Raw genomic sequence first — 27,615 nt, forward strand, 5'->3', positions numbered from 1 at the left:
TAGTGAAATGACATGTTTTATTTTTTTTAATCAAACATTTTCTTATAAAAGTGTCAGTGACTGACATAAGTCTCTCAAGTCTGACTTAAAACCTTCTCATTTCCATTTCCAAAGGAAAAAGTACCATCCCTCTAGTCCTGCCATCATCAGAATGCAGTACTTAACTGGTTTTAGTAAACAAAAAAAGACAGCAGAGAATCCACCCCGCTTGAAAAGAAAACACACACACACACACACACACACACACACACACAAAACAAAACTGCTTAGTTACACTGATTAAAGTTCTAAGAATGAGAACAAGCATAGTTTAACCCAACAACCGTGAAGTCGTGCGGGTTGCCTGGTTCTTATCGTCTAGGTCTATACAGATTGTAGCCCACGACAAGCAGCCACTTAAGACAAAAGTTCTGCTCACCAGACAGCAATTAGTTATTTAAGGATACATAACAGGAGGTCTTTAGTTATAATAAACCTCAAAATTAAAAACAACAAAAAGAGGACCGTGCATTAAAAGGAAGACAGATAAGGCAAGACAACATGTTATGCATGTTACAAAAGGAAGACCTTTTCACTTTGAAAGTCACTAACAAATAAAGATAGATAACAGTCATTGAAACAAAATGGCTACATAACAGCTGAAGCTTAAAATTTGTCTTTTTTAAAAAGTGCTTTGAAATTTTTAATGCATGAAAACCTAAAAAGAGTCAATGGATATTTTACCTACCTACTAGCCCCCCCCCCATTCACACATTGAATATGTCACGAAAAAGACAAAGTGGTGTCTTACAGTAAACTAACAAGGGCTCAGGCAGCTATTAATTTTGAATTGCGCTCTCACACTCACAATAACACAATCGTTCCTGGATTAGCTTATACAAATGGGTGATGGTTTGGGTGTGTTTGAGGCCTCTCAGTTGAGAAAAGCAGCATGAACAGACGGCACCTCAGCATCTGCTGCCAGTGCTGCGCATGACTAGGCACGCGTTTATGCAAAATCAGTAATGTTTCTATCTCTAGCCACTGCTGGAAAAAATAAAATAAAAACAATATAAAACGATATGGAAAAAACACTAGAAGATAGGCATGTTAGTGCAGTCTATCTGCACCGGTGCTGGAGTTGCTATTCATGTGTGCGTTTTTTTTGTTTTGTTTTTTTTAAATCTCATCTCACAAAAAGAAGATATGATTATATGGCATCTTATCGCAGATGCATTTGAAATACTAAAGGAGGTCTGGCCTCCAGAAGCTTGCAGTCTCAGCTTGTCATCTTGCACACTTGAGGGATTGAGTCTGCTCAGACGGCCCCCAGTGGCCCGTTTTGGCACTGCAGACTGAGCAGCCACACAAGTTATTCAGCAAGTCGGTTTAGTTGACAACAATCTTCTCATTGTCTTCCACTGTTGCTCAAGCGTTCTTCTTCCTCAGTTTTCTTTTTCGATTTTTTTTGTCGTTTTTACATTTATTGAAGTGTCCCACTGTAGTAACATCAACAACAGTAAAAAAAAAAATTTAAGGTAGACAAGAACAGCACTTCATGTCATGTAGCGAGTGATAGCTCTCAGAGCGTAGAGCAGTTCTGCCTGCATGCGCGCTTCCATAAGAAGCAAATTAACGTGGACCTGAAAGACAGAATAAAAGAATCCTTATTAACTACATGGATTTAACCTTAAAACAATCCATGTCTGATCATTATTGTTATTGAAGTGCTACGTACTTTCTCAGAGTGCCGAAACTGCCTCCAGAAGCTCTCGTACATCCTCTTGGTGATCTTCTCCGGACTGCACACCATGGTTTTGATATAAACTTTAAAACTGCGGTCTAACAGTTGGTTAATTTCTCCATAATCATAATCATCGTACCTGACAGGAAATAGACAAAGAGGGAAAGGTACCTCAGCACTTTGACTTAAAAATCAGAGAGGAAAAACTAAATATTAATAATAATAAAAATGCAATATATATATATATATTAGTGCAGTCGATTAATTGCATCTAACATACACATTTGTGTGTTTATATATACATATATATGTGTGTGTGTGTGTGTGTGTATATATATTATTATATTGATGTATATATATATATATATATATATATAGTAGACAACATTTGAAGTGGATCAAAGTTATACATGAATTTTGAACAATACCCGTTCTTGGCTTAGGAACTTTGATGAAGTTTTTTGATCCACTTCAAATGTTGACTACTGTATGTATGTATGTATATATATATATATATATATATACATACATATATATATATATACATACATACAGTATATGTGTACACACACACACACACACACACTCACATATATATGCATGTATGTATGTATGTACGGTATGTATGCATGCATCTATATATATAAATATATATACACACAGACACATGTAATATACATATAATATATATTCACATATATAAACAACTTTAATGTTAGATGTGTTAGATGCGATTAATCGATTTGACAGAACTTACATTTATATAAATAATTGGTTAATATAAAATTGGTTTTGTGTTTGTCAGTCCATTTTGGTCAATACACACAGACACACACATACACATGCGTGTTATTGACATTACATAAATAGAATGGCAAACAATAAACAAATTTTTACAGCACAAATTAACATATTCAATGTTGCTACAAATTTGTGACACAGTGAGCAGTGGAGAGACTGACCGAATCCCGAACATGCAGTGGATGTAGTTCCAGATGGCTCTACGGAGCATTGAAGTGTCCACTCCCTGGTGTGTCGCCATTGTATTGTATGTTAAATTGAATGCGATCTGGAACTTTTCATCAAGAAGCTGTCCAAAATCCGGATACAGCCGATTCACAAGGGAAAAGCCATGGTCTTCCCAACTGTAGTCCTGTCGAGGGCAGAAAACATACCGTTATTTTAATCCTCCATTTCCTTTAACTACCAAAGCCAACAAGCAAGACAACTTAATTTCATTCTCACCTGCACTCTGAGGGTGGGTACATGTTCTCCTCTCCTGGAGAAGTCTTTGTAGCCGTAACTAGGGTCTTCGAAGTGTCGGGAAACATCTCTGGATGGTACACACTCCTCATCCTCTGTTGACCGAACATGGTGATTTAATACAAATCATCCTGTCGTTGTATTTTAACATAATAATCATAAATCCGCTTACCAGAGGTGACCACCAGCATGCTCTCTGTCTTTTCCCTCTCAAAACGAGTGGCCATTTCCTCCTGACTGGCTTCCTCTTCGTCACGGCATTCCTGGAGCTGCTTCATCCTCTCCATCAGCACTTCCACCTCACCGGACGACTCCGACACCTAAACACACACATACAGGAATCTAGGTCATTACACATTTTATGTACACTGTATGGTCAGGAATTTGAACCTCGCACTCCGTGCATTTCACTGATCCCTTTTCAGGACAAATGAATGGAAGACTAGAACATATCATAAAGTCTTGTAAATCAATTACTTTTAATACATTTCCATCAGTCTCACCTGCTGGTTCCCAAACATCTCCTCCAGGGCGCCGTTGCCATTGGCAATGTCACAAACGCAGTAACCACTGAGCGAGGGCGGCCTGAATGTATGTCCTCCATCTGTTTGGATGTCAGGGTTGATGCCGCAACCAAAGGTAAAGGAAGCCAGAGCGTGATAGTGTGTGAGTAGTACCACAACGTGGATCAGCTCAGCCAGGGACCAGCTGTGCTCCTCTGCCTTCAGTAGATGCTGTTATTTAAAAAAACAGCAACATTTATAAGGGTCAATGGCATAAGAGTGTCTATGACAAAGAAAATAAAAAATATCTTAAAAATCTAGGTTAAAACGTGCTAGGTTCCTAGAAATGTACTCTTGATATTCATGTTGGTTTCGAAAAGCGTTTCATTTTCAAGTTTCAATTTAATGACTCATGTATGTGGTGTAACCATCAAGTAAAAGGAATCAAAATTTCCTTACACCTTTAATACATGTCTTATTTACTGTCTTTTATTTTTTTTAAATACATTTTTAAGGTAAAGGCTTTTCTTTACAAATATCATGAATTATTCATTTATAACTATCCATTTTTTGGGGGGAATCACATGATATGACAAATACTAATAATATTAAAATATACAGCATTGAAGCAATGTTGTTAAAAACCATAATAAAATATTGGTAACATTTTAGTTTAGGGTCCAATTCTCATTATTAACTAGTAGCTTATAAGCATGCATATTACTAGGATATTGACTATTAGTATTTAATATTGACTATTGACTACAACTACCTTACTAACTATTAATAAGCAGCAATTAGAAGTTTATTGAGGCAAAAAATGTAGATAATAGTTAGTTAATAGTAAGAATTGTATCCTAATCTAAGTTGTGTCCAAAATATTACATCTAACTATTTAATTAGGCTTCCTTTTTAAGAATTTCATTCTTTTAATGATGACATTAGGACAGTTGAATCAACCTGACATTTTTGACATTATGCATTATGCAATAAATTTGTATTTATTCAGAAATTAACTTTCTTTTAATTTATTTAATCAATATGCTTTAAATAAACGAACATATTATATGCTCATCATAGAAGAGGTACATTCAAATCACTGGATGTATGTATTTTTTAAATAGATTAATAGATTTGTGCCCACATAAATCATTATGGAAACTCTGTTAAAGCTAATTAACTTCAGATCTACTGATACCAACCTGACCTAATACTTCAGAGCATTATAAAACTTCTCTGCGCTCGTTACGAGTGTCAATGAGTGACTGTGACGCTGAAGTCATACCTCGATGTGTTCTTTGGTGAGCAGCCAGGGGCGGTGGGCCAGGATCTTATTGAGCTCCCCGAGAGCCTGCAGCTTCTGTGGAGCTTCTCCCAAACCATTCAACCACTTGGGATCACCTCCAACCTGCAGGAAGTCATTGACGTGCAGGTTGACCAGATATGTGCATTGGTGCCTGGCGGCAGCCTGTTGAACACAAACATGCTTTTAGAAGAATCTGCCACTATGGTTTTTGGAATTGCATACAAAATAATAGTCTGCCATCTCACCATTATCCCTATATAATGTCTGCAGTGCAGAGACAAGGGACCGTCAATCTGAAGCAGGTAATGCTGTGTCTTAAGAAAGCTCTCCAGATACTGAGGATGGAACCCTATCACCAATGAGATGTTGTCAAGGCGACCGAGCACTGCAAAGGCGTCCTCAAAAATCGACTGTGTTCTTTCATCCAATTTACTGACTTGAAGTGTCTGGGACAACAGGGAAATAAAGATGAGGTAAACCTGGGGAATTCAGTGCTGCTGGTAAAATACCTTCAGTAGTTTCGATGATGATAATAAATGGTGTTAGTGCAAAAAAACAAAAAAACAGAGGTCCAATTTGTTGATTAAAACGATTAGAGCGAGATTCAAGGCAACTTTACTAGTGTCAGCAGGGAGGATGATAACACTAACCTCTTTCTCTGGTATGAATCTACTTGGTCCATTTCCCATCGGTCTGGGGATTCGCACTCCAACATCCTAAAAAAGATCAAAACCAATAACATGATTACATGATCGACTTACACTTGGCATGAAACTACAATTATATCAAAGAAATTCTGGCATCAGATGCAACATCCTTCCTCAGCTCAAATATCAACGGTTGTTTCTAGAATTTTTACTGGCATTGGCTTTCAAATAAACTCTTTATAATACACAATGCAATGCGATCAGAAGGTAGAAACATCATTCATCTGCCTATTGATACTATAGAAGCTGTCAAAGGCACAAAGAGAATGATTCAAAACAACCTAGATTAATTCACTAGGAACAAAAAGGTTGTCCGAGTTAGCAATACACCATTAACATGTCAAAATAGCTGCCTCAGGAATATGCAAGCAATGGAGTAAAAATTTAATATTAAAAGCTTAAATATATTATTAAACAATGCAATATGTCCTGTTGCAGGAGCATACAGCAGTTGGCAATGTTGCATATATTATTTTTGTGCGTTGATTAAAATAAACAACAACAGCAGCAGCAGCATATGTACAATGTGACACCGACTTCATATTGTCAGTCATTGATCAAAGACGAATGTCTATTGATCCGATGACAACAGGCTGACAAAAACAAGCTAGCAGTTCATGGTGCGAGTACAAAGAACTGACTGCACTGCAGCAGATGTAACGTTACCAGACGAACGGACATTATTAAAATGCAATGAAAAAAGTAACGTACACGAACGAAGCAGGGTAACGAAAAATACATCTGTCATTAGTTAAACTCGATGTCAAACTCGTATCCGCTTTCTTACCTTTTTACTAAGCCGCTCGCACTGTGTGCAAATTTTAAACACGTCTGTCATGGTGAGAGAGGAGTTTTCAATAGTTTCATTAGATGCCGATGCGTGCCTCATATTGCTCTTTTCTGCTTCTAATTAAACAATTAGAGCGGCTATCTTGCATTTGCTTTAGCTCCCGTTGTTCCTTGAATCATTGGGTTACACTACCCGTTCATATCAGCTGAGGCAGAATACCCACTCTTTACTAGAGGCTCTTGTGGTAAATAACAGGCTATAAACATAACTGACGCGCCCAAGAGCCAATCGCGTTGCGAAAACAACCTACATTGTCCAATCAGTGACAAATGGGCGGGGTTAAACGAGCGACTTGCGCCTAGAGTGGACTCAAAACGCAAAAAATAAAATTCTGTCATCATTTATACACCCTCATGAAGCTAAAACCCGATTTGCCTGTTTCTGTTGTGAAAATGTTACGTTTTAGGCAGAACGACAGCCATTTACTTTGTGTGGGGGTAAATGCAGTGGACTTAAGAGAGTCCATCGGTGCTTCAAATTCTGCCTATTTTCTTTCGTGTTTCACTGAAGAAAGTGTACAGGTTTGGAACAAAGTGAGTGAAAGTAAATGATGACATCACTTCGTTTGTTTGGGCTAACATTTAAAACATTTATTTATTTTATTGATTAATATGCAAACTGTCTATGAATTGTTGCTATCCAATATGGATGGAAAGCTTGGCAGGAAAAGCTTTCTAACATTGGTTAATACTTAACAGACTTTTAACTTTGTCTTCCAATAAACCTATTTACATCATCTTGATTTGTCTAGTAGTCTATATATGTCATTGTTACCTCCTACAGTTCCAATTGCCCAAGTAGTGGGAGGGGATGTTTTTCCTTAAGCAAATGAGAACTGCAGTAAACAAGCCCTGCAACCTGAATTATGATGACGGCATGGGCTACAGTGAAAAACAAGCCAAGATCAATTCCAGCCCTCGGCTTAATATCCCCCACAGGGGACAAGTCAAGGCACCTGATAGATAAAGTGACGCTTCTGGCTTAGAGATTGATTATTTTTGTGGGGCGAGGGAGGGTGAAAACCAAGGCACACTTCTACAGCTGCCTTGGTTTTCAACTATTTAAACTAAAATGGTAGTTGGTCAGTGCACTTCAGAATTTTGTTTACAATGTTGAGTTTCAATTGGAACATATTAAATGATTCACAACTTGCAAAAATTACGTCTTATTTTCCCCTCTATATGCTGAGATGCATGATTGTATAATATATTGTGGAGTGATAAAGCCCAACAAACATTAATTAAAGTACTGTGCACGAGCAGAAGACTGTCAAAGCGTTTGGATTTGGCATCGCTCACGAGATGAAGAATAGCTATTCAGCATGTTCATTGTGTCTGAAGGGACCGTCCTACATCGGGGGGTGTAAACAGACCAGAGCAGTAGTCAGCACTCTCTCTGGTGATAGGGGGTGGTTAACCAGGCCCACTGAGCCCTATGGCTCAGCAAACCTACAGAAGAGAATGGTCAGCGTTTGCCTTGCGCCCACCTCCCCCATGGCACCTTTTCCTCTCTTTATTAAAAAGAGCCAAAACTCTTATATGAGAACAAACTTCAGGCTTTACTCTACCCACATTGTATCATAACACTGGGCTTGATTGCTTAGTTGGACCACAGCACTGATGTTACTGTGGAAATTGACTGCAAAAAGGGGTTAGTAGTACTAGTCACATCCAAAATACAAACTACAAATAAATGCTTTCAAAATAGCTGACAGAAACTTAATCCAATTTTTTGTTATTTTAAAACATTTTTTCGGTTGTATTATTGGAGTCGTTTAAGCATAGCACAAGAGGAACATGTCTGGACATATGCATCACATCTACTTTGAAGAATACACAAACTATCACTTTTTTTTTTCACCAGTAAAACATGTCAATCAAGGAAATCATTATACAGCTGCAAGCTTTTTTTCACTTTTATGGATTATCTTCATAAAAAAACATTTTCGTATAAATGATTGATACATTTTTTTTATCAGATAAAACTTAACAACTTCATTCTTCATTAAATCTAACCCTAAAATTCAGAGAGACTGCAATTCCAGCTGTGGAAATCTCAGTTTCTGAGATTAAAGTTTTTCCTCAAGTGTGAAAGTTCAGGTTTAAGCCATGTTCATTTAAGACTATGAGTGAATGTTAGATTTAAAGAGTGATTTCTTAAAGCTGTGAGAAAAACAGCCATCATCTTCCAATAACTCCTCTGCTCGTGACTTTCTGCTGGTTAATTCTTTTTCATTATGTGCGAATGCTTTCTGAGTAACAGGGTGTGTTTGTAGAAGTGCTTCTCTGTGTGAATGTGTGTCTCTGCTCTGTTTTTCTTGTGCTGAACGAGCAGCCACACTAAAACCACAAGCTTTCGGATGTTCAACAAGTGGCAGAAAAGTTGCCTGACACAGCCCTCGACTGAACCAGTTCATTCTGACCTATCAGAGAACAGGGGGAAGAAAGACTGAAAAAAACCCCACAAAAGACAAGCCTAGCAACAGGAGTCAGCCAATCAGAAAGCAGAACAACAGTTTCAGGGTCCAATCTGTTTTTTTCACCTTCAATCCCCCACCATAGTGCCTCTGAAAGAAAAAAAAGTAGTCTAACTTCAGTTAAGTTTTTTCTCAGTCTATTATATGTCTAGGAGTAATATGTTTTTATGGCCGAATGTATCTGCTGCTTTGTATGCAGAAAAAGTGTTGCAAGTCGACTAAAGTCTTTGCAGCCTTGAACTTTAGAACATATGGTGTGACAATAACCACAATGGAAAAAAAATAATAATAATAAAAAAAGGGGAAGATGTGCTTTCCAAGACCCACACTGAACATTTATTGTTTTTGCTATTTGTCTCCTTCACTCTGACAATGATTAAAGTCTTATTCTGTCTGTATTAAACAAAGATCCTTTTAGAGTCAATATTACAGCAGGAAAGAGGAACAGGCAAATAAACACAAATTCTGCAGTAGACTGGGGTCTTTCTTTTTCTCAGTTTGTATTCTTTCCAGTAATAATTTAACTTTGCATATTAGTCAACTCTAATGATTTCATTTTGCTAAAGGTGTAATGATTATCTTTTCACCGTAAATGCATGAACAAATGAAGCAGTCGTGACCTGCCCGAACATGTCCCCATTATTCCATAGATCAATGCAAGTATCCTATGTGTGACCCATAAGAACTGCAATAAAGAGATGTCAATATGTTTATGAAGAAAAGTTCTTAAGGGATAGCCTTAACCTCGGTTGCTTTCAAGGTTTAATTAACCCAAAAATGAAAATTCTGTCATTAATTACTCAGCCTCATGTCATTCCAAACCTGCAAGACATTCGTTCATCTCAGGAACACAAATTAAGATCTTTTGAACGAAATCTGAAAGCTTTCTGTCCCTCCATTGACAGCCTATGCAACTACTGTACCATTTTCAAGCCCCAGAAAGATAGTAAAAACAACTTTAAAGTAATCCATGTGACCTAAGCGGTTTAACCTCAATTTTATGAAGCGATAGCCTATTTACTTTGGTTGATGCAAGACATGTTCCACATCATTCTCTCATAAGGTGAAGGTCTTTAGAAAATGCAGAACAGAAGTTGGGACAGAATTTTTATTTTTATTATAGTAGACTTTGATATGAATCAACAAATGTCAGACTATCATTCTTACAGTTAAATCATTTACCCCCGGTTTCACAGACAAGGCTTAAGCTTAGTCTCAGACTAAAATGCATGTTTGAGCTGTTTTAACGGAAAGCAACTTGCACTGGCATATCTTAAAATATGTCACTGCCATTGTTTTGTCTCGAGATGCACACCAGTAATGTTTTTTCTAAGGCGTTATAAAAGCTATACTTAAATGTCCGGATTAAACTAAGGCCTAATCCCGGCATAATCTATGCCTTGTCTGTGAGACCCGAGGGTTGTTCCTTAAAAGACGCTAAGAAAAGCGGGGATTAAACTCCAACACGTGGCTTGAATGAACCTAACAAATAAGTTGGGGCTAAAGCGGTTTCATAAAAGGAAATTAAAGTTCGCGCAATCCCACTAATTTGATCCAGGTTTGCCTAGATAATTGCGTGTGCACGCGTTTCTGAAGCAGCCCTAGAGGTTGATCGTGGATCAAATAGATCCACCATCAAACAGCGTATATATTTTGTGCTGTTTTATATGTTTGAGACATGTTTTTTTCCACAGTGCAAAACTTACATTTCACAGGTCCATCTGTAAATGTTAGAAAGTCGTGCAAATATTTCCATTTTGCTGCTAAACTTCACATAATTCAGCCAAATTCAGGGAAGAATTTTTTAAGAAACCAAATATAATAAAGATACAAAATATAGTTTTTGGGTATAGGACCTATGCTACTTAAGAAATATGACTTGTACTTATTTAGAATGCTGATAATTACAGCTTTTAATGCAATACATTTTTTGGGGGAGAAAGCAAGAATCCCCAGTTTAAATGATTGGTCAGATTTAGTTTCTAAAGTACACTATGGAGAGGATAACATGAAATTAAGAGCAAAAGTATACATTTTGAAAATATACGTGCAACTCTAAAATCAAAGAATATTCCATAAAATAAAGGAATACATATTAGCCTACAACTACATTTTTATATGACCCTCCCTCCCTTTTAATTCTAGTTATTTTATTTATTTATTTAATATTGAATATTTGAAATTTAAATTATGTGAATTATGTGTCATTATAAGAGTTTGATATAAATATGTGAATGTTAACAAATAACTTTTCCCCCTGTTTTCATATGCAAAAGTGTCTAATGTACTTATTGGTTATTGATCTAATTATGTGTTTTTTAAGCTACGTGTTGGGGGGTATTATCACAAAAGGAAAAAAGTAGAGGGAAAAATAAGGAATATTTATTGGGAGAAAATATCATGTCTTTAAAGGAACTGTCCTTTTGTATAATTGTGTTAAATGTGTTTGAATTGAAAGACATAATAAAGTACATAAAAAAATATATATTATATTTGTAATTTGGACATTAGATGTGCCTTTTTTAGAATTTTAAACATACAAGTGTATTTTTATGATAGCAATAATTGTAAAGGGACTATTGTAATGGGGTAAATCAAATGTAGGCTAATATCCTGTAGGTCAATTACTAAGCTCAGATTCATCTTAACAGTAAAAATATATACTGAGATTTTGTAATTATATATTTTTAATTTTGTGATTTTAACTTCTGCTTTAAAAAGCTTTTTTTTAGATTATAATTTTCTAATGTTCTTCTGATAACCATAAAATGTACTACAGCTGCCAAACAAAACCAGAGAGAAATGTATTCATAAATCTTTAAAACAATCTAATTAAATCTTGGGCACAAAACATTCAGCCAGTAAGCAAAGAAAACCTGTAGGATATATATATATATATATATATATATATATCCTACAGGTTTTCTTACATATATATATATATATATATATATATATATATATATATATATGTATATTTATAGGCTACAATGATAAATGATACAAGACCTACAAATGTATTCAATTATATTGTATACTATCAATTGTTTGTATATTGTGTATTTATTTTTGGACTAAAAGTGGTTAAAAAAGTACAATAATGGTATGAGAGAGTGTCAGTGGTAATATCATTGAGTTCCTGTTGGTCAGTGTTAGAGGATCTGTGTAACAATTTAGGCTGACTCTGCCCTGGACCAGGTTAGTTTCCCAGCATAAATTGCCAGAGTAACTGAGTTTGAACTAATTTAAGTTTGCTTTATGAAACAGAATCGACCGACAAAAAGTCTGATTAACCAAAATAAGCCTGGCTTGTATTATAATCTTGTTTTATGGAACAGCCCTCAGGCCATACAGTATTATATTGCTGTTCCATTTTATTAACTTGCCATTTCAGCATTCATTTTGAACCTTGTCTTCTGAGTGAGTGTCTTTTGCTGGTTGAGGTCAATCAACTTGCATTACAGTGAGAGTTCAATGACTGTCAGAAAACTGTGCTCAGGCTAAATAGCTCTTTTTATGACACTAAACATGTAACCATTCAACCTCCATTATCAGATCCACCTTTCCTCTCACTCTTTCATCCTTATATCCTCTATGTCACTGGTCATTTCTCCTACTCAACTTCCCATGTTCCTCTCTCTCAGTCTAGTACTTGGATTTAGCTTGGGTATTCTGGGAACCGGACTGATTGGAGCAGCTCAGTCTTGCATCTGTCTTCCTGAAAGAGGTGCGGTCCACTTGGAACACCGATACAAATGTACACACATACACATCCAGACAGTCAGAGGAAATGGCACTCCCAAAGCACAAACTACAGAGCATGTTAGCACGCATAAGCATACACAGGACTCAACAATAGTATTGTTTCTACTGGCTAGCAGTTCAGATTTTTACCTTTCCCATGGCAACATATTAACAATTAATTATTATTAATAAATAAGTAAATAAGTAGTTACTAGTATATTTCATAATTTTACTGTTTTTACCGTATTTTTGATCAAATAAATGCAGCCAAAACATTTTAAAAATCTTACCGACCCCAAACTTTTGAATGGTAGTGAACACCCTCAAACAAGCAACACAAAAATATACAGTGTCTCTAAAAAGGTGTCTGGAATCACACATTTAAATATCTGAAAGACATCGCATTAGATAAATCAAATATCAAACTAACTGGTATACTAACTGGTATCTACATACCATACAATGAATGTAGCAAGTCTTTTTCTCAGAACTAACTTTATTTCTTTTAGCCACTATTGTAATGATTTTAGCTTGTACAAAGGTCAAATAATACTAATAATACGGTATATGGACATTTCGAATTTGAACTCTGGCTTAAGTGTCCAAATGCTTTTTGAGGCCAACGATATACAGAAAAAAAACATTAAAAAAAATCTCTTTCTCTGTTCTCTTTCTATGTCTCACTCTCCCTCTTTTGCTGTATAGCCGCAGATCTGCTGCTCGCTTTGCCCGTGAGGAAGCCAAAGTTCCCGTGGATGTTATGTTAACAGGGAGTGCTCACAGCTGTTAAAATACACGGGGCACAGCGCTCAAACAAAATTCAATACGTATATCTAACATAAATAAACCTCCTTTTTTAGCTATCTTAAGCACAACACAAAACAAAGTGCCACAGATTTAAAGACTGTCCCTTTTCATTTGATGTGAAACCCAAGCAGACTTTGCTTTATAACAGTGACGATCAGTAGGCCTACATAAGGTTTAGTGGTCATGACTGATAAAGATGTGTGGTTTACCATCACTACTGAAAGTTGCCCAGCATGAGCCCTTGACTGAACTGTCATGTGAATACGATGCTTTGTTAAAATCGGTCCACTATATCTCAAGTCATTACCATACCTTGGACATACTGCTTGCTTATGGGCAGCGGTGCGACAGGCTCAACAAAACAACACTTCCTCATTTAGACCACAGAACACTGTTCCTCAAAACAAAAATAAATATCTAACAATCATCCTTCTTTTTATCCACAGTTTTCAGCTGTAAAAAGGTAACATGATCTTTTGAATGCCTGTCTGTTCAGTCAACCTATTACACCTTACATAACCAGTCTATAAAAACAATAATGATGTCAGTGAACAGTGATCATAAAACATCATACCTGAGGAGAGAGACTCTAAACATGACATATTCACAGTCGCTCAATTTACTGGACACTAGGGCAAGGCAGCAGATAAGGAAATGATAGGATGAACTGGAGACATATTCTAATCTAATAAATATCAATTCAACTGCTCCCATATGACTTTGTAGGTTTTATGAATATTGTTATAATGTAAATACGGTCACACTTTAGATTAGGGTGCAATTCTCACTATTAACTAGGCTAACTATTATCTATGAACTTTGCCTCAATATACTCCTAATTACTGCTTATTAATAGTTAGTAAGGTAGTTGTTACGTTTAGGTATTGGCTAGGATTAGAGATGTAATATATGTTCATACAGAACAAGGCATTAAAATGTGCTTTATAAGTACTAATAAACAAATACTGATATACCGTACAAATACCGTAAATGCTTTTTTTCATAAACAGCCCAACCTTCCATTATACAAGAATATTACCTGCATGAATCCCAAGAACATATCATGAAAATAATTTTACATTCAAAATATCTTAATAGTTGTATAAATAAGCTTAATTGTCTTGTCTTTTATTTCATTCAATTATGAAAAGTATCAATGCAAACACTAAAAAAGTTTATTAATGTCAATCAACAAAAATGACTTTTTTTAAAGGGGATGTCTAATGCTATTTCATGCATTCTGACTTATTTACACTGTTAAAGAGTTGAATTCTCATGTTAAACATGGTCAAAAGTTTATAAATTGAGTTTGGCGGATGACAGAGTATTTCTGTGCCAAATACACTCCTTCAGGATTCGTATAAGTTTCTGAAAGTTTTTTTTTCCGAGTATGGCCGTGTATGACTAGCCTGGTCCCACCAGACTCTCGTACATTTCATTTCATTTGTACATAGAGTCTGGCACCGCTCCATTGACAAGCGTTAACGTCCTAAGCGTTAAAGTATATGGCCATGTAGAACATTCCAAATCAGTCATTTATGAGGTTCCAATTCAGTTAGAATACTGCCTCAGAGGGCAGCTGCCTCTATCTCGGTTTTGGAACAGAGCCATTGTTTGAGACTGATATAGATCATCTGAAATTCTTAAGAACTGCAGTGGTGAAGAGGAAATGCATTTGCAGCCCAATAACATCACAGCATCATAAGCTCCTATTAAAAAGCTCCCGTGAACACATTTTACTCGCCTCTTTCTTCATCATTATCAGATTAGGCCCAAGCGCAACCGAACGACCAAACAAAAGCACCTAGGCCTGGGCCTCGGGCCATGCCACAGTCATAATGAAACACCTTAATATTTCATTGTTTATGAAAGGCCTGTACAGGCCAGCAGAGACTGCATAGTCCTAGATTCCCCCTCCCCAGCAGTAGAAATTTCCATCCTTGAAAGGAAATCATTTACAAGCACTAAAAACCTCTGCACACAGCCCTTTCTCGAAAAGTAATGTAATTAGGATATGTTTAATGCAGCTTTACAGGATAACACACATATACACACAGCCTCTCTCTCTCTTCCTCACGATTCAGAACGTCACGGCACAATTACAGTACAAATGACACAAGAACACTGTGAGTTCCTCAGAGCACACAGTGCACAGTTGGAACACATTTGCATAAAAGTTGAACATGTGCACAAACATGCATACTAGCATTTATACAGCAAGTCAGTCACATATATATGTAAAAAATTCAGGCTTTGCTTGTTATGTGTTTTTTTTGTTTGTTATCTAATAAGTTCTGTATGTTCACTTGACACACCCAAACAGGCTATTTTGTGCAATATTTTTCGCTGAGCAGTTCATTAATAATGGACTCATGCAAAGAATCTTTAGCAAATCTCAAAGAGAATATAATTTTTTTCATTCAAATGACTGAATTTAGTTTGTATAATTGTTTTTATTTTTTATTCAGAAATAAGAGTACTACATTTGAATATATAATGTCTGCCATTTATCTGCCATAACATGAAAATAATAAATGAATGATTAAATAAATAAAGAAATAATAATTCATAATTTAAAAATTATAGATAACCCAGGCTAACTAATAAAAAAATCGGAGCTATCAATAACAAACACTGACTTATAGACAGATCAGAACTAATAAAAACATTTTGACTAAAGTCAGTATGGATAATGATTTTGTGAGACTATTTTATGCCAAGACACACTCAAACTCATATATTCTACAGTCGACAGTTTCGAAACCACTTCTTCTCTTTTTAGTACAGCAGAATCACTGTTGTTCCACTGTTATAACTTGCAAAAGAGAGAAGAAGGTAAGGAAAACTGTTATTTATGAAGACAAAATAAGGAAGTGTTCCAAAAATTCCACCTAAACACCCACACCACCCCCTTACGACTCATTCTTTTTTATCCTTCCATCTGAGAGAAGAGGAGAAACAGGTTCTACTAGCAGCTTTTTGACTGAATAACATGTTGCAAAAGTGAGACAGACGGGGGGGGGGGGGGGGGGGGGGGTTTGGGGGGGGTTACATGCTTTTGCAATGCATTTAATGAGAACATATGATGTCCGACTCTCCTTCATGAACACACTGGCTTCATATACATGGCCGTCTGTTAGGGAGCCCATTTAGAGAAGCCATATGGTCAGCAGCAGGAAAGACTAGATTGGTCAAGCAACGGCCAAATTAAACCATATACAAACACAGCACTTCTAAAGAAGATACAGAATCGGTGAGAAAGCAAATCAAGCTGTAACAACCTGCCATGGAAGAAAACAAGTAGCAACAGTGGAAAATACACACCCATTATAGTAGACTGGGTCATGAATTTTAGTGTGGAAAATAATAAAGTTGAAAAAATATATATTATAGCAGCAAGCGTCAATCATCAGGGTCCAAACAGATTTTTTTTAAAAAGAGAAAATTACCATAGTTTTCAAAGAGAACAGATCCTTTGGAAGTTCAGAATACCAAAATAAATTAAATATATGACAATTTCCCTTTCTATTCTGCAATTATTCCAGACTTCAGTGTCACATGATCCTTCAGAAATCATTCTATTATGCTGATTTGGTGCTCAAGAAACATTTCTTATCATCAAAGTTAAAAATATTTGTGCTGCTCAATATTTTTGTGGAAACCATTATATATCTTTTCATGATTCTTTGATGAGTAGAACGTTCAAAAGAACAGCATTTACTTAAAATATAAATCTTTTGTAACCTTATAAATGTCTTTACTGTCACTTTTGATCAAAATGTTTGATTCATTTCTTTCAATAGCACAGCTTTTGAATGGTAGTGTAAATATGCTTATTGTATGTATCTGAAATGTATGGTTGCTGACAGTTACAGAAACAGAAAATATTAGCGAACACCATATAGGTTTGCTGCTTGGACCTCTAAATACAACAGGTAAGATTTGCAGATAAAGGCAAGAAAATAAGCATGTCAATAAAAATGCCCATCAAGAAGGGCTGTGTTTGGATTTCTAAATCTATTGTTATCTTCTCAAACGTCTCCTCCACAGCTTGCGGAATAGAAATGATAGGTGAAACGTTCACTGCTCTTTTCATAACCTTTGTGCTGAGCTTTAGCAACCAGACTGTGCTTGGTCCCGTACTGTCTAGGGGGGAGACAAGACTGTCCTATGGGATTCTCAGAGGAAATAATCGGACAATGCAAACCCCCCTTTACAAGGCCCATAACCTCTTTTCACAATGAGCAATGGCCATGGTCAATGAACAAACACATACACAGACACCCATACAAACAAACCCACATGTGTATTTCCTATTTAATGATCCACTAGCACAGGGGTATTCAATTAAAATTTCAAGAGGTCCGATCTCTATATTTTCTTCCCAGAGGAGGTCCGGACAATGCATTTTTGTATGGAGATGTATGGAGAGAAAAGAAGAAAAAAAAACACAACCTAAAGACACCACGCATTAACTTGTCACAAACGGTCAGATTCACCTGTATGACAGACAAAAATAAGTATATTAGCTGCGTACTCGTTTTCTGCAGCGTTTTAGCAAAAGTTGGCCTATCTATTTTGCTGCCCACCATGTTAAAATAACGCGTCATCTGTAGCTCTTAATGTGGCGCTTTACGTCTTTAGCGGGAGAGAGAAGCAACTTGCATGGCATGGGAAAGGCTTGAATGAAGCAAGTTTTGCTCTAGATTAAAATATTAGAGGATGTAGCGCCGAAAGATCATTACCATAAAGGACCCTAAGTTGTTTTGACACACCGCTCACTTTAAACTGTAGAAACGGTAAAATGGTGCAATTATGTTCCGCAGTCCGGATGGAACCACTGCACCTTAATGCTTGAAGGGATAGTTCACCCAAAAATGAAAATTCTGTCAGTATTTACTCACCCTCATGTTGTTCGTCACACGTAGGCTCACTATTTGCCGACGCTGGTCATGTGGGTGATGCGTGTGACGTACAACAACAGATCATACGCTGTTAAACTAGTAACCTGACTCAAGGCCCAGAGAGAAGGAAATGAATAGTTGAATTAAAGTCGTTATTTTTGGGGTTTTTGCGCACAAAAAGTGTTCTTGTCGTTTGATAAACTTAAGATTGAGCCACTGTAGTCACTTTTTTAACGATGTCTGTAATAACTTTTCGAGGCCGGCAAGTTCAATCCCTCAATAAGCCTATGGACTACAGTGTTTCCCCTAGAAATTTTTCCAGCAGCGGTGCTGTTATGTGCCCGAGGTTGTTACCAAGCCGCGCGTGGTGGCAAGTTTTGTGGATAGAAATGGACATTTTGAGAAAAACAAATATGACATACCATCAACTGATTCAAGGTCTTAGGCTCATCTAGCCTGCATTTATTTAATCAAAAATACAGAAAAAACAGTAGCATAATATAGTGAAATATTATTACATGATGTTCTTTTTAACTTTTTATTAATCAAAGAATCTTTAAAAAAAAAAAAAAAAAAGAGCATCACGTATATTAGAATGATTTCTGAAGGACACCAACAAGTTTAGTAGACTCATCTGAAAATGAAATATGATTTAACGTTAACTATCAGGACTATGAGCAGTAGGTGATACTTCCTCGCTTTCTACCTTTCCACAAGCGCTTGCTCTCCCGTGGCGTCTGTCGTTGCTATGCAACCATGAACAGAGGCGCGCTTGAAACAACGAGCGCGCCGGCCGCATTTGAAATAATGAATTTGCACGCGCAAAAAACGCGCTATGTGAACGGCCCCTTATGGCAACGTGACATTAGTCTAATCGAAAATATTTCCATATGTGGCTCTTTCCTCCTTGTTAACTTGTTAGGTGTGTAAGTGAATGAAGTGAATGTCGTGATATTGCTGATCATGGAAAGATTTTGCAGCGGCGCTGAAAATCCAGCGGCGGCGCTGCGCCGCTGCTGAATACATTGGAGGGGAAACACTGGACTAGTATGGAGGAATGATCCAGCTCTCAGATTTCATCAAAAATACCTTAATTCGTGTTCTGAAGATGAACGGAGGTCTTACGGGGTTGGAACAACATGAGGGTGAGTAATTACTAACAGAATTTTCATTTTTGGGTGAACTATCCCTTTAAGCAAGTGCGGTTATCCATTAGATGGACATCTATGACAGCAAACATCTGTGACTAAATGACTTGCCCAGCAGCTAGCACCCTTTTACTGTCTATGCTAGCACCCCAAAGGCTCATGGGAACTTCAAATTAAAGGCAAACTACTAAATCAAGCTTTCTGACCAAAAACAAGCAGCAGCAATTCCACTGAGAGCAAGAAAACAAAAAAACAACAAAAAAACTAGGTCAAAGGTTACCTAAAGAGGATGACCAAATAAAGGTTTGGAAAGAAAGAGGGAAAGTAAACAACTAAATTTCCTGTTGATAAACTAAATCCTTAAAGTGTGTGAAAGCATGGATTAGTTTGGAAAAGTGGGGCTTGTACAGTGCTCTTTTTCTGTAATAGGGCACTATCCTATTACACGATCCAGTATTATTTACCTTAAACTTCTCTAGATAACAACACTTATTAGTGGACACAACAAAGCATACGGGTTATAAAAGACGATATTATTTGTATTAGGCTATACTTACAAATGTGCACAAACACACGCATGGTTGTGAGATTATGAATGGATGCACTGTGTCTATAAAAAGTTTCCTGCTGAAAAACATGTTTTGTACATGACAAAAAAAAAACATGAGGTCTGTGGTGTGTGAAGAGAGAGACAGAGAACACATCGTTATTTTAAGGCAAGGCAGAATGAATGTTTGCCACTTTCTTTTACACATCTATTTTTTTTCACCTCTCACCCTTTCACCCTGACTACAGACGTCCAGCACACTTGAGGTGTGTTTTGCTTCATCAGTTGTAATATCATGTTCTTGTTCTGTAATGGGACAATAGACATGCACAAGGCATCAGTCAATGTATAATACTCATATGTATTGTTCAGTCCTCCTGTGTTGTAATGTTTTGTAATGATAACAAGTTATCTTGATGCCTATAGCGTAAACAGCCATGTACTGTACACATATGGCATAAAAATATGGCATAATTTATTTTTCAACATCCTAAATATATGTTGTAAACAGATTGGCTTAAGTAAATATATATTTTAAATTTAACATATATATTTTTTGAACAAGGGCCAAGAAGATACTTAATCTTAATAAATCTTAAAATACACTTTTGGGTAAATGCAATTTGTATGTATTCAATTTATTTATTAAAAACATTTTGGACTATAGAGATTTCTTTAGATTTAAAATGCATTTTTAAAATGGGCAAACAATATATGACGAAATATAGGTGACTACAACATAATCAAAAATATATTTATAAAAATTGTGGCTATTTGTTGCATATTTTTAAATATATTTAAACATATGATTTTAATTGACTTTAATATAATGTAATTTAATTTGATATAGTAATATAAACATATAAACATTTTCTGTATGGACATAAATACATAGTAGTTTCCACAATTAAAAAGAAATTCAGTTTAATCTATATGTTTGGTTTTAAATGTGTAATTGTGTATGTCTGTTTAAAGTAAATTTTGTCCACTTTATGGATTACACTAGCATAATGTCTCAAAGCAAACAGGAATAAAAACCACTAACTGCAAATTACATGTTACGGGGTCATTGAACTTTTCTACAGTATTGTGTGTGTGTGTGTGTGTGTGTGTGTGTGTGTGTGTGTGTGTGTGTGTGTGTGTGTGTGTGTGTGTGTGTGTGTGTGTGTGTGTGTGTGTGTGTGTGTGTGTGTGTGTGTTTACATACAGTAGCTACGGTTGTGGTGGGGTTCGCCCTTGTAGAAAACAAACACTGATCACATTACCAAAAGATAAACTGTGTGCATGTCAGCACAAATCCACACTGCATCAATTCTGGTCCTTTTCTGACATTCCACCATGGACATTCCTTTAAAGATCATCAGCTGACAGATGACCTTTCAGGAAAATCACTTGATTTTCATTAAAATAATGCAATAAAACTTAGTTTTAAGAAGCCAAACAAGAGTTTAACTTTATACTGCTCCTCTCCCCCTCCTTCACTGCCTTTCCCACAGAGTTCTTTACAAACACATGCAGAGATGTGAAAGCCTCTCAATTACAGTGAGGCGATTGAGGACTGTAACTTGTCTGCTGGTGTACCTATATCCAAGGCTCAACAATAAGTATGAACACTTGCCTTGTCGGTACATTAGCTGCATCATGTATTTTTATGCAAATTTAAACATTTGGTTTTATGTGATGTACTAAACAAAGTTTGTAACGTTATCTAGATGATGGCTGATATAAATGCGTTTTTATGAAAAAGCAAGAATGATTTACAGGGATAAAGAGTGTGTGTACGGGTGGGTGGAAAAAACAAAATCTTATCTCACGGTATTTTATAACCATATATGTCACAATATAATTTGCTTTGAAACTAAATGGATTTTTGTCAAAAAATGTATAGGTACTGCACATTTTTGGATTATTATCAAATTGATTTTAGGTAAATAAATAAATAAATAAGATTATAAATAAACCATCTTAATTGTTGGCCTGTGACCGTTGAAAATATAGGCAGGGCAAGTACAAATCTGGACTATTGGCCCAGAAAAAAAAAACTTATTGTTGAGCCCTGCTCCCTTTCATAACCCCCCTTCTCTGTCTCCATGTTTCCTTCTCTATGATCCTCTCTTTGTCCCACTGTAGTCTCTCTCAATTGGCCTGTGTTGCGCTTGATATATGATGGCCAGCAACAGATGCATGAAAGCCTAATTATTTATAAGTAAATTCCACATTACTACGGAGACAGAGAAAAAGCGAAGAAAAAACAAAGATTGTGATGGACAAGGACATCAATTGTCTCTTATTTGGCTCAACCCCTATTGTCTAACTTACACACTCACAGTCTCAAGCTAAAATATTCAGTATTTACTGCTCATATTTGACCGTTAACATTCCCTTTAAACTGACTGAGCCAATAAGCAAGGTCCTAAACCCGAGATCCAACCACAATCTTAACCAGGAGATGATTCATAGCACAAACTGATTGCAATAACTTGCCGTCACAGTGACTCTAGTAGATTGTTTGTGCAATTACAGAAAGAGCATGTAACAACCTTTTACCTGAATGGCAGTTTTACTTATTTATTTTAAGTGAGATTATTTATGTGGAAATGCCATATTCATAATAACAGTTTTAATGTCCTCGATATCTTAGCAACCTTGATGACCCCAACAAACAACAACCTATAACAGGAGCTTCAAGCCAAATTTCTACGTCACCTCAGACAACAGATAACACAGACCAGAGATTGACGGATTCCCAAAAGACAGACCTGCTGCTCATACACACAAACAAGGACGAAATACACTGTTTCACTCAAATAAAAATGAATTGTACCAGCTAAAAGTTGTGTTTATATATCTACGTTGGTTTAACACTCCAAACTTCCACGATCTGGCTTATTTTGCTAGGAATGTACAACGTCTTAATCCAGACTCCTCAATTGGCTCTTTAAAATTTCAAAACCACACAGCATGTCTGAATATACACTACTGTTCAAAAGTTTGGTCAAACGTGACAGTTAAGACATTTATAAATTATAATGTTAAGAAAGTGTCAATATTAAAGACTTTAGATATGCAAAGACATTGCACCCATATTACTTATGAATATTATTGAACAATAAAAGACGAACATAAGTACATAAAAATTGATACATGAGTAAAAAGTCATAAAAACAACTATAAAATCATCTTAACCCATGACTTCATGTGCAAACGCATTCAAAGCACCCATTATACAAAGATCCATCAGGCTGCTAGTGTGCATGGTAAAGTCTAAACCAGACGCTATACAATTATAGTGTGTCCAAAGGCATGAACGGAAAGAACCAAATAAACAGATGCAATGGTTACATAGAAATAAATCTTATGACTGATTTGATCCATAGCTTGGTTCTGAGTTTTTGTAGAAACTTTTAGCGGGCATCTGTAGCCGGTTAGCTGCACATGCACATTGGCTGGTCTAGCCTAAAAAAATAAGCTTTTTTAAATGCTATTTGAGTATAAGAAAAGACAGTTGTCGTTCAGATTTCATTGGTGATTTCGAATATAAAATTTAATCGTACGCTTGGTTAACAGCTTTGGAAAATTTGATGTTTCCCCATTCAAAGAGATAGGAGCTGTACTTTCATGACTGAAATAGCAGCCTGAGAGGCATTTCAAAGATGGCCGCCAAGTTAAACTTGTCTTAACTTTGATCGATATTAAGTAGCACAACTCTTTTCAACATGGATAATAATAAGAAATGTTTCTTTAACACCACATCAGCAAGTTAGAATGGTTTCTGAAGGATCATGTGACACTGAAGACTAGAGTAATGATGCTGAAAATTCAGCTTTTCCATAAATTATATTTTATTTTTTATCAAAATAGAAAACAGTTACTATTATAAATTGTAATAATATTTAACAATAATCCTGTTGTTTCTTTTTGTTCAAAATAAGAGGCATGTTTCTGAGCAACTATTACTTAAATTTGCCCTAAAGAATCTTAACATTTAACTGCGTTATCGTACAGGAATAAAGGAAAGACAGAGAGAGAGAATTGCAAAAGTGCACGTCAACAAAGGCCTTGATCTTGCAGAAACCGACACGTCTGCAGCACTCTTACTTTTTTCTCACACACTTGCTAGAACCTCAACCAGCTGTGGTCTGGTCAGAGTCTGTGAGAGAAGGTCAAGTGACATCATAGCCCACTGACCACACTCTAAAGCCTCTCGTTTGACCTTCTCATTCCTCAAAATGCAAGATTAGATTAGTTATTTCCAAAAAAGCCAATAATTAACACATGGTCAATAATTGATCAAACGAGAGGAGGAGATGGAAGGAAGAAAGTTAATGAGAGCAGAGAAGAGGACAGGAGGGCTTGCTGTCTCGCAGCAGGAAGTCCGGAGACAAAGAGAACATGTTGCACCAGCTGCCGTGATGACATCACTGCGGTAGTGACAGAGCTGTAGGGCGGCCTTTAGAGTACTGGAGGGCCACTGGAGCGGAACCCAGAACGCCCTGTCCTGTTCTCACTCTGTTTTCCATCGACAAAGCACACAAAGCAATAAATCTTCTATTCTATTCTATTCCCACGGTAGAGAAAACATAATCATATCCAAGATGAGACAGTCTCAACAGTAACGGCACCTGTCACAAAAATGTGAGACCCAATGTGGTTAACTATTTGGAGGTTTATGAGAAGAATGTTCCACATATGTGTTGTCATATGGAGTTCTGGATTAGACATCCTAAACAAAAAATTCATGACCGTGACTGGTCACTTGGCCATATTACCAAGAGCAAAATATTTGAGGACAAAATATTATATAATATTACAAAAATAAATGTCCTTTATTGTCCCATAAAAATATGAAATTATGCAATTAAGTGTTGTATGTGTTAAAGACACTGAAACAGTAGTAGAGCAGCTATACCATCATTTAAAAGTTTGGGGTGGGGTCAGGTCAGTATGTTTTTTTTTTTTTTTAAGAAATTAATGTTTTTATTCAGCAAGGATGCATTAAATTGATCATAATTAAGAGTAGGTGTGTTTAGTTTGTTTAACAGTTGTAGATATCAGTTGATTGTGTATGTGTGATGGATGAACATATCAGCAATGCCAAAACGTACCCCAACAAAGGTTTGACTTAGCACCTTAACTCCAATCCATCACACAAACATTTTTTTAGAAAATGTGTACATATTATGTTTTCAATTTTTGAATGAATTATTTTTATAATTATTATTGAATTATGTTTTGCATTGTTTTATTGGCCCACAGTGGTTTGTTAGGGCATGTTCTCTCAGTATCATGCTGACACATTGACTTAAAAACCGAAAAAAAAAAAAAAAACAGATCTCTACCTAACAGACATTGGTGAGTTCCTGCTGGTGAGTCTCTCAACACAAAAGCCCTTTATGTGCAACATTACAGTAAATGCAAGAAGTATCCCTTTGGCCAGATTAGATAAAACATCAAGCAATGCTACACACGCACAGATGCGCATACAACAGAACACTTGCACACATAAGTGTGCACAAACACACATGCACTTAGTAGCTACAGTCGGTTCCAAAATGATGAGAACATGTGGAAATGTTTTATATATAACTAAAAAAAAAAAATATATATATATATATATATATAAAATATACATATATATAATATATATTAACTAAAATATTATGTTATATTTTTTTTGTCAAATATTATTATGTATATATATATATTTGTACAAACATGCAGATGTTCTTGCTTCTATTGAAGCACAAGATGCTCTTTGGATCACTCCGCTGGATAATCAAGCTGTCTTTAAAACAAAATGGGAACAAACCAAATATCAAATATATGAAAAGAGCTGCAAAATGACTGGGCACTTCAGAAATTAAAAGTATTTTTCTGTCACCCTGCCGGAAAACTACCTCCACATGCAAACTACAGGATGAAGAATTTCACACTTTGTTGTAACAGCACAAAAAATAGCCTCTCTGTGGGCGTCACACACCGCCACAGACAAAGTCTTAAGGGCAAGTGTGAGGGTCAGGTGTGCAACCTAGACCTTAAGCACATGATGAAAAAAGCGACTGTCAGTAAAGTGTCATAACTCTGGCATGTCTATGTCTATTCTCACTGCAGCTCACACAAATACACACCAAATTTACAATAGTATTGAATAGTTCATGGTATCATTGACTGATCATGGCTCCTTAAGCAGAAATCAGAGTAATGTGGCATTGAAATGTCTCGTTCATCAAGAGCTGTGATGTAACAAAAGGCGTGAGAATGTATGTGTGTGTTGGGGAACAGGAAGATCTGATGTTTAAGGGTCACAGGGTATGGGATGATCTCTTCCCTTTATCCTGCCGGACCTCGCTCACTCCCAGACTCACACTTTCCCTTGCATGCAAACACATTCGCACACAGCTCTCAGCCTGTATCTCTGCTACCTCAGCATTTGTGTGTTTTGACAGGAGAGACAAGAGCCAGCTACACTCAGTAACAATGATCCCTCTGTCACTGCCTATCTGTATGTACCGAGGTAGTTGTTGAGTTGTCGTACATTGATAAGAAGTAGAAAAACTGTGTTTAAAATCAAACAGTGTTTTAATAGAAGTTTTAATAGGCATTTCAGTCAATTCTCTTACATTTACACTATTGTTCAAATAATTTGGGGTCGGTAAGATTTTTTTTAAAGAAGTCTCCATACTCAGCAAGGAAGGATGCAATTATTTGAGCAAAATAATAAATTATTACGATTTGACTTTTTCCCCGCCAGCATTTTTTTTTAAGTGGTCTATTGCCCACCAGCGTTTAAAAAAAATCCTTTTCACAAAAATTTCATAGACCCCAGAATATTTTGTTGTATGAATATCTGAACATGCAATATATCAAAATAAAGAACAGACCCTCAGCTTTAAAAAAGACTTTTGACAAACTTTTGAACAGCAGTATATACCGAATTTTGAGTTTTTCACTTTTTTGTGGTCTGTGTCTCAACTATGAAGAATAGATAATATCTCTGAACAAAATTATGAATTTTGTAATGACATTGTGACAAAAAAATACAGAAACTTTGTTAATGTAAAATGTTATGCTTCATTTGTGTGCTACAAGGATGCTAGTTAACTGCAAGACACATGGTGTTGTAAGTGATAAATGCAAGGTAGTATCTAAGATACTAGTGTTCAGCCTTTAAAAATGTGAGAGAATTGAGCATGTGAGCTTCTGTGGTTTTATATATCTATCTGTTATCTCTCACATTATTTCTGGCTAATTGCTCTAGATATGGTGTGTGTGTGTGTGTGTGTGTGTGTGTGTGTGTGTGTGTGTGTGTGTGTGTGTGTGTGTGTGTGTGTGTGTGTGTGTGTGTGTGTGTGTGTGTGTGTGTGTGTGTTCAAAAGTCAGTAATATTTTTTTAAAGAAATTGATACTTTTGATTAGCAAGGATGCAATAAATTGATCAAATCTGACCGTAAGGACATTTCTTTTTTAAATAAATCGATTTATTAAAGAATCCTGAAAAAAAATGTGACTGTTTCCACAAACATTTTAAGAAGCACACATGTTTTCAACAATAATAATTATGAGAAAAGTTTCTTGAGTACCAAATCAGCATATTATAATGATTTCTGAATTTCTGATTTCATGTGACACTGAAGAAT

The 27,615-nt window shown here is 36.1% G+C and overlaps 1 protein-coding gene across 2 annotated transcripts in view; it reads right to left on the bottom strand.

Moving 5' to 3' along the window:
* Positions 1 to 3: 3 nt before the first annotated feature.
* sesn1 (sestrin 1) overlaps positions 4 to 27,615 on the bottom strand; it is a 43,730-nt gene continuing 16,118 nt past the window's right edge. Inside the window, exons 1-10 of one of the 2 annotated variants that reach the window (XM_077220116.1) lie at positions 6,290 to 6,535; positions 5,446 to 5,511; positions 5,041 to 5,241; positions 4,775 to 4,957; positions 3,490 to 3,720; positions 3,159 to 3,306; positions 2,969 to 3,081; positions 2,686 to 2,876; positions 1,718 to 1,862; positions 4 to 1,622 (exon numbers count right to left, since the gene is read on the bottom strand). In XM_077220116.1, coding sequence (XP_077076231.1) covers positions 1,536 to 1,622; positions 1,718 to 1,862; positions 2,686 to 2,876; positions 2,969 to 3,081; positions 3,159 to 3,306; positions 3,490 to 3,720; positions 4,775 to 4,957; positions 5,041 to 5,241; positions 5,446 to 5,511; positions 6,290 to 6,391 — 1,467 coding nt within the window. In that variant the 5' untranslated portion in view covers positions 6,392 to 6,535 and the 3' untranslated portion in view covers positions 4 to 1,535. Of the gene's footprint in view, positions 1,623 to 1,717; positions 1,863 to 2,685; positions 2,877 to 2,968; positions 3,082 to 3,158; positions 3,307 to 3,489; positions 3,721 to 4,774; positions 4,958 to 5,040; positions 5,242 to 5,445; positions 5,512 to 6,289; positions 6,536 to 27,615 lie in introns of those variants that run through there. The other variant, XM_077220115.1, reaches the window with a different exon arrangement.

Source organism: Siphateles boraxobius, unplaced genomic scaffold, assembly GCF_051911475.1.
Source record: "Siphateles boraxobius isolate OS27281-9 unplaced genomic scaffold, OSU_SipBor_1 8, whole genome shotgun sequence".
Taxonomy (NCBI): Eukaryota; Metazoa; Chordata; class Actinopteri; order Cypriniformes; family Leuciscidae; genus Siphateles; species Siphateles boraxobius.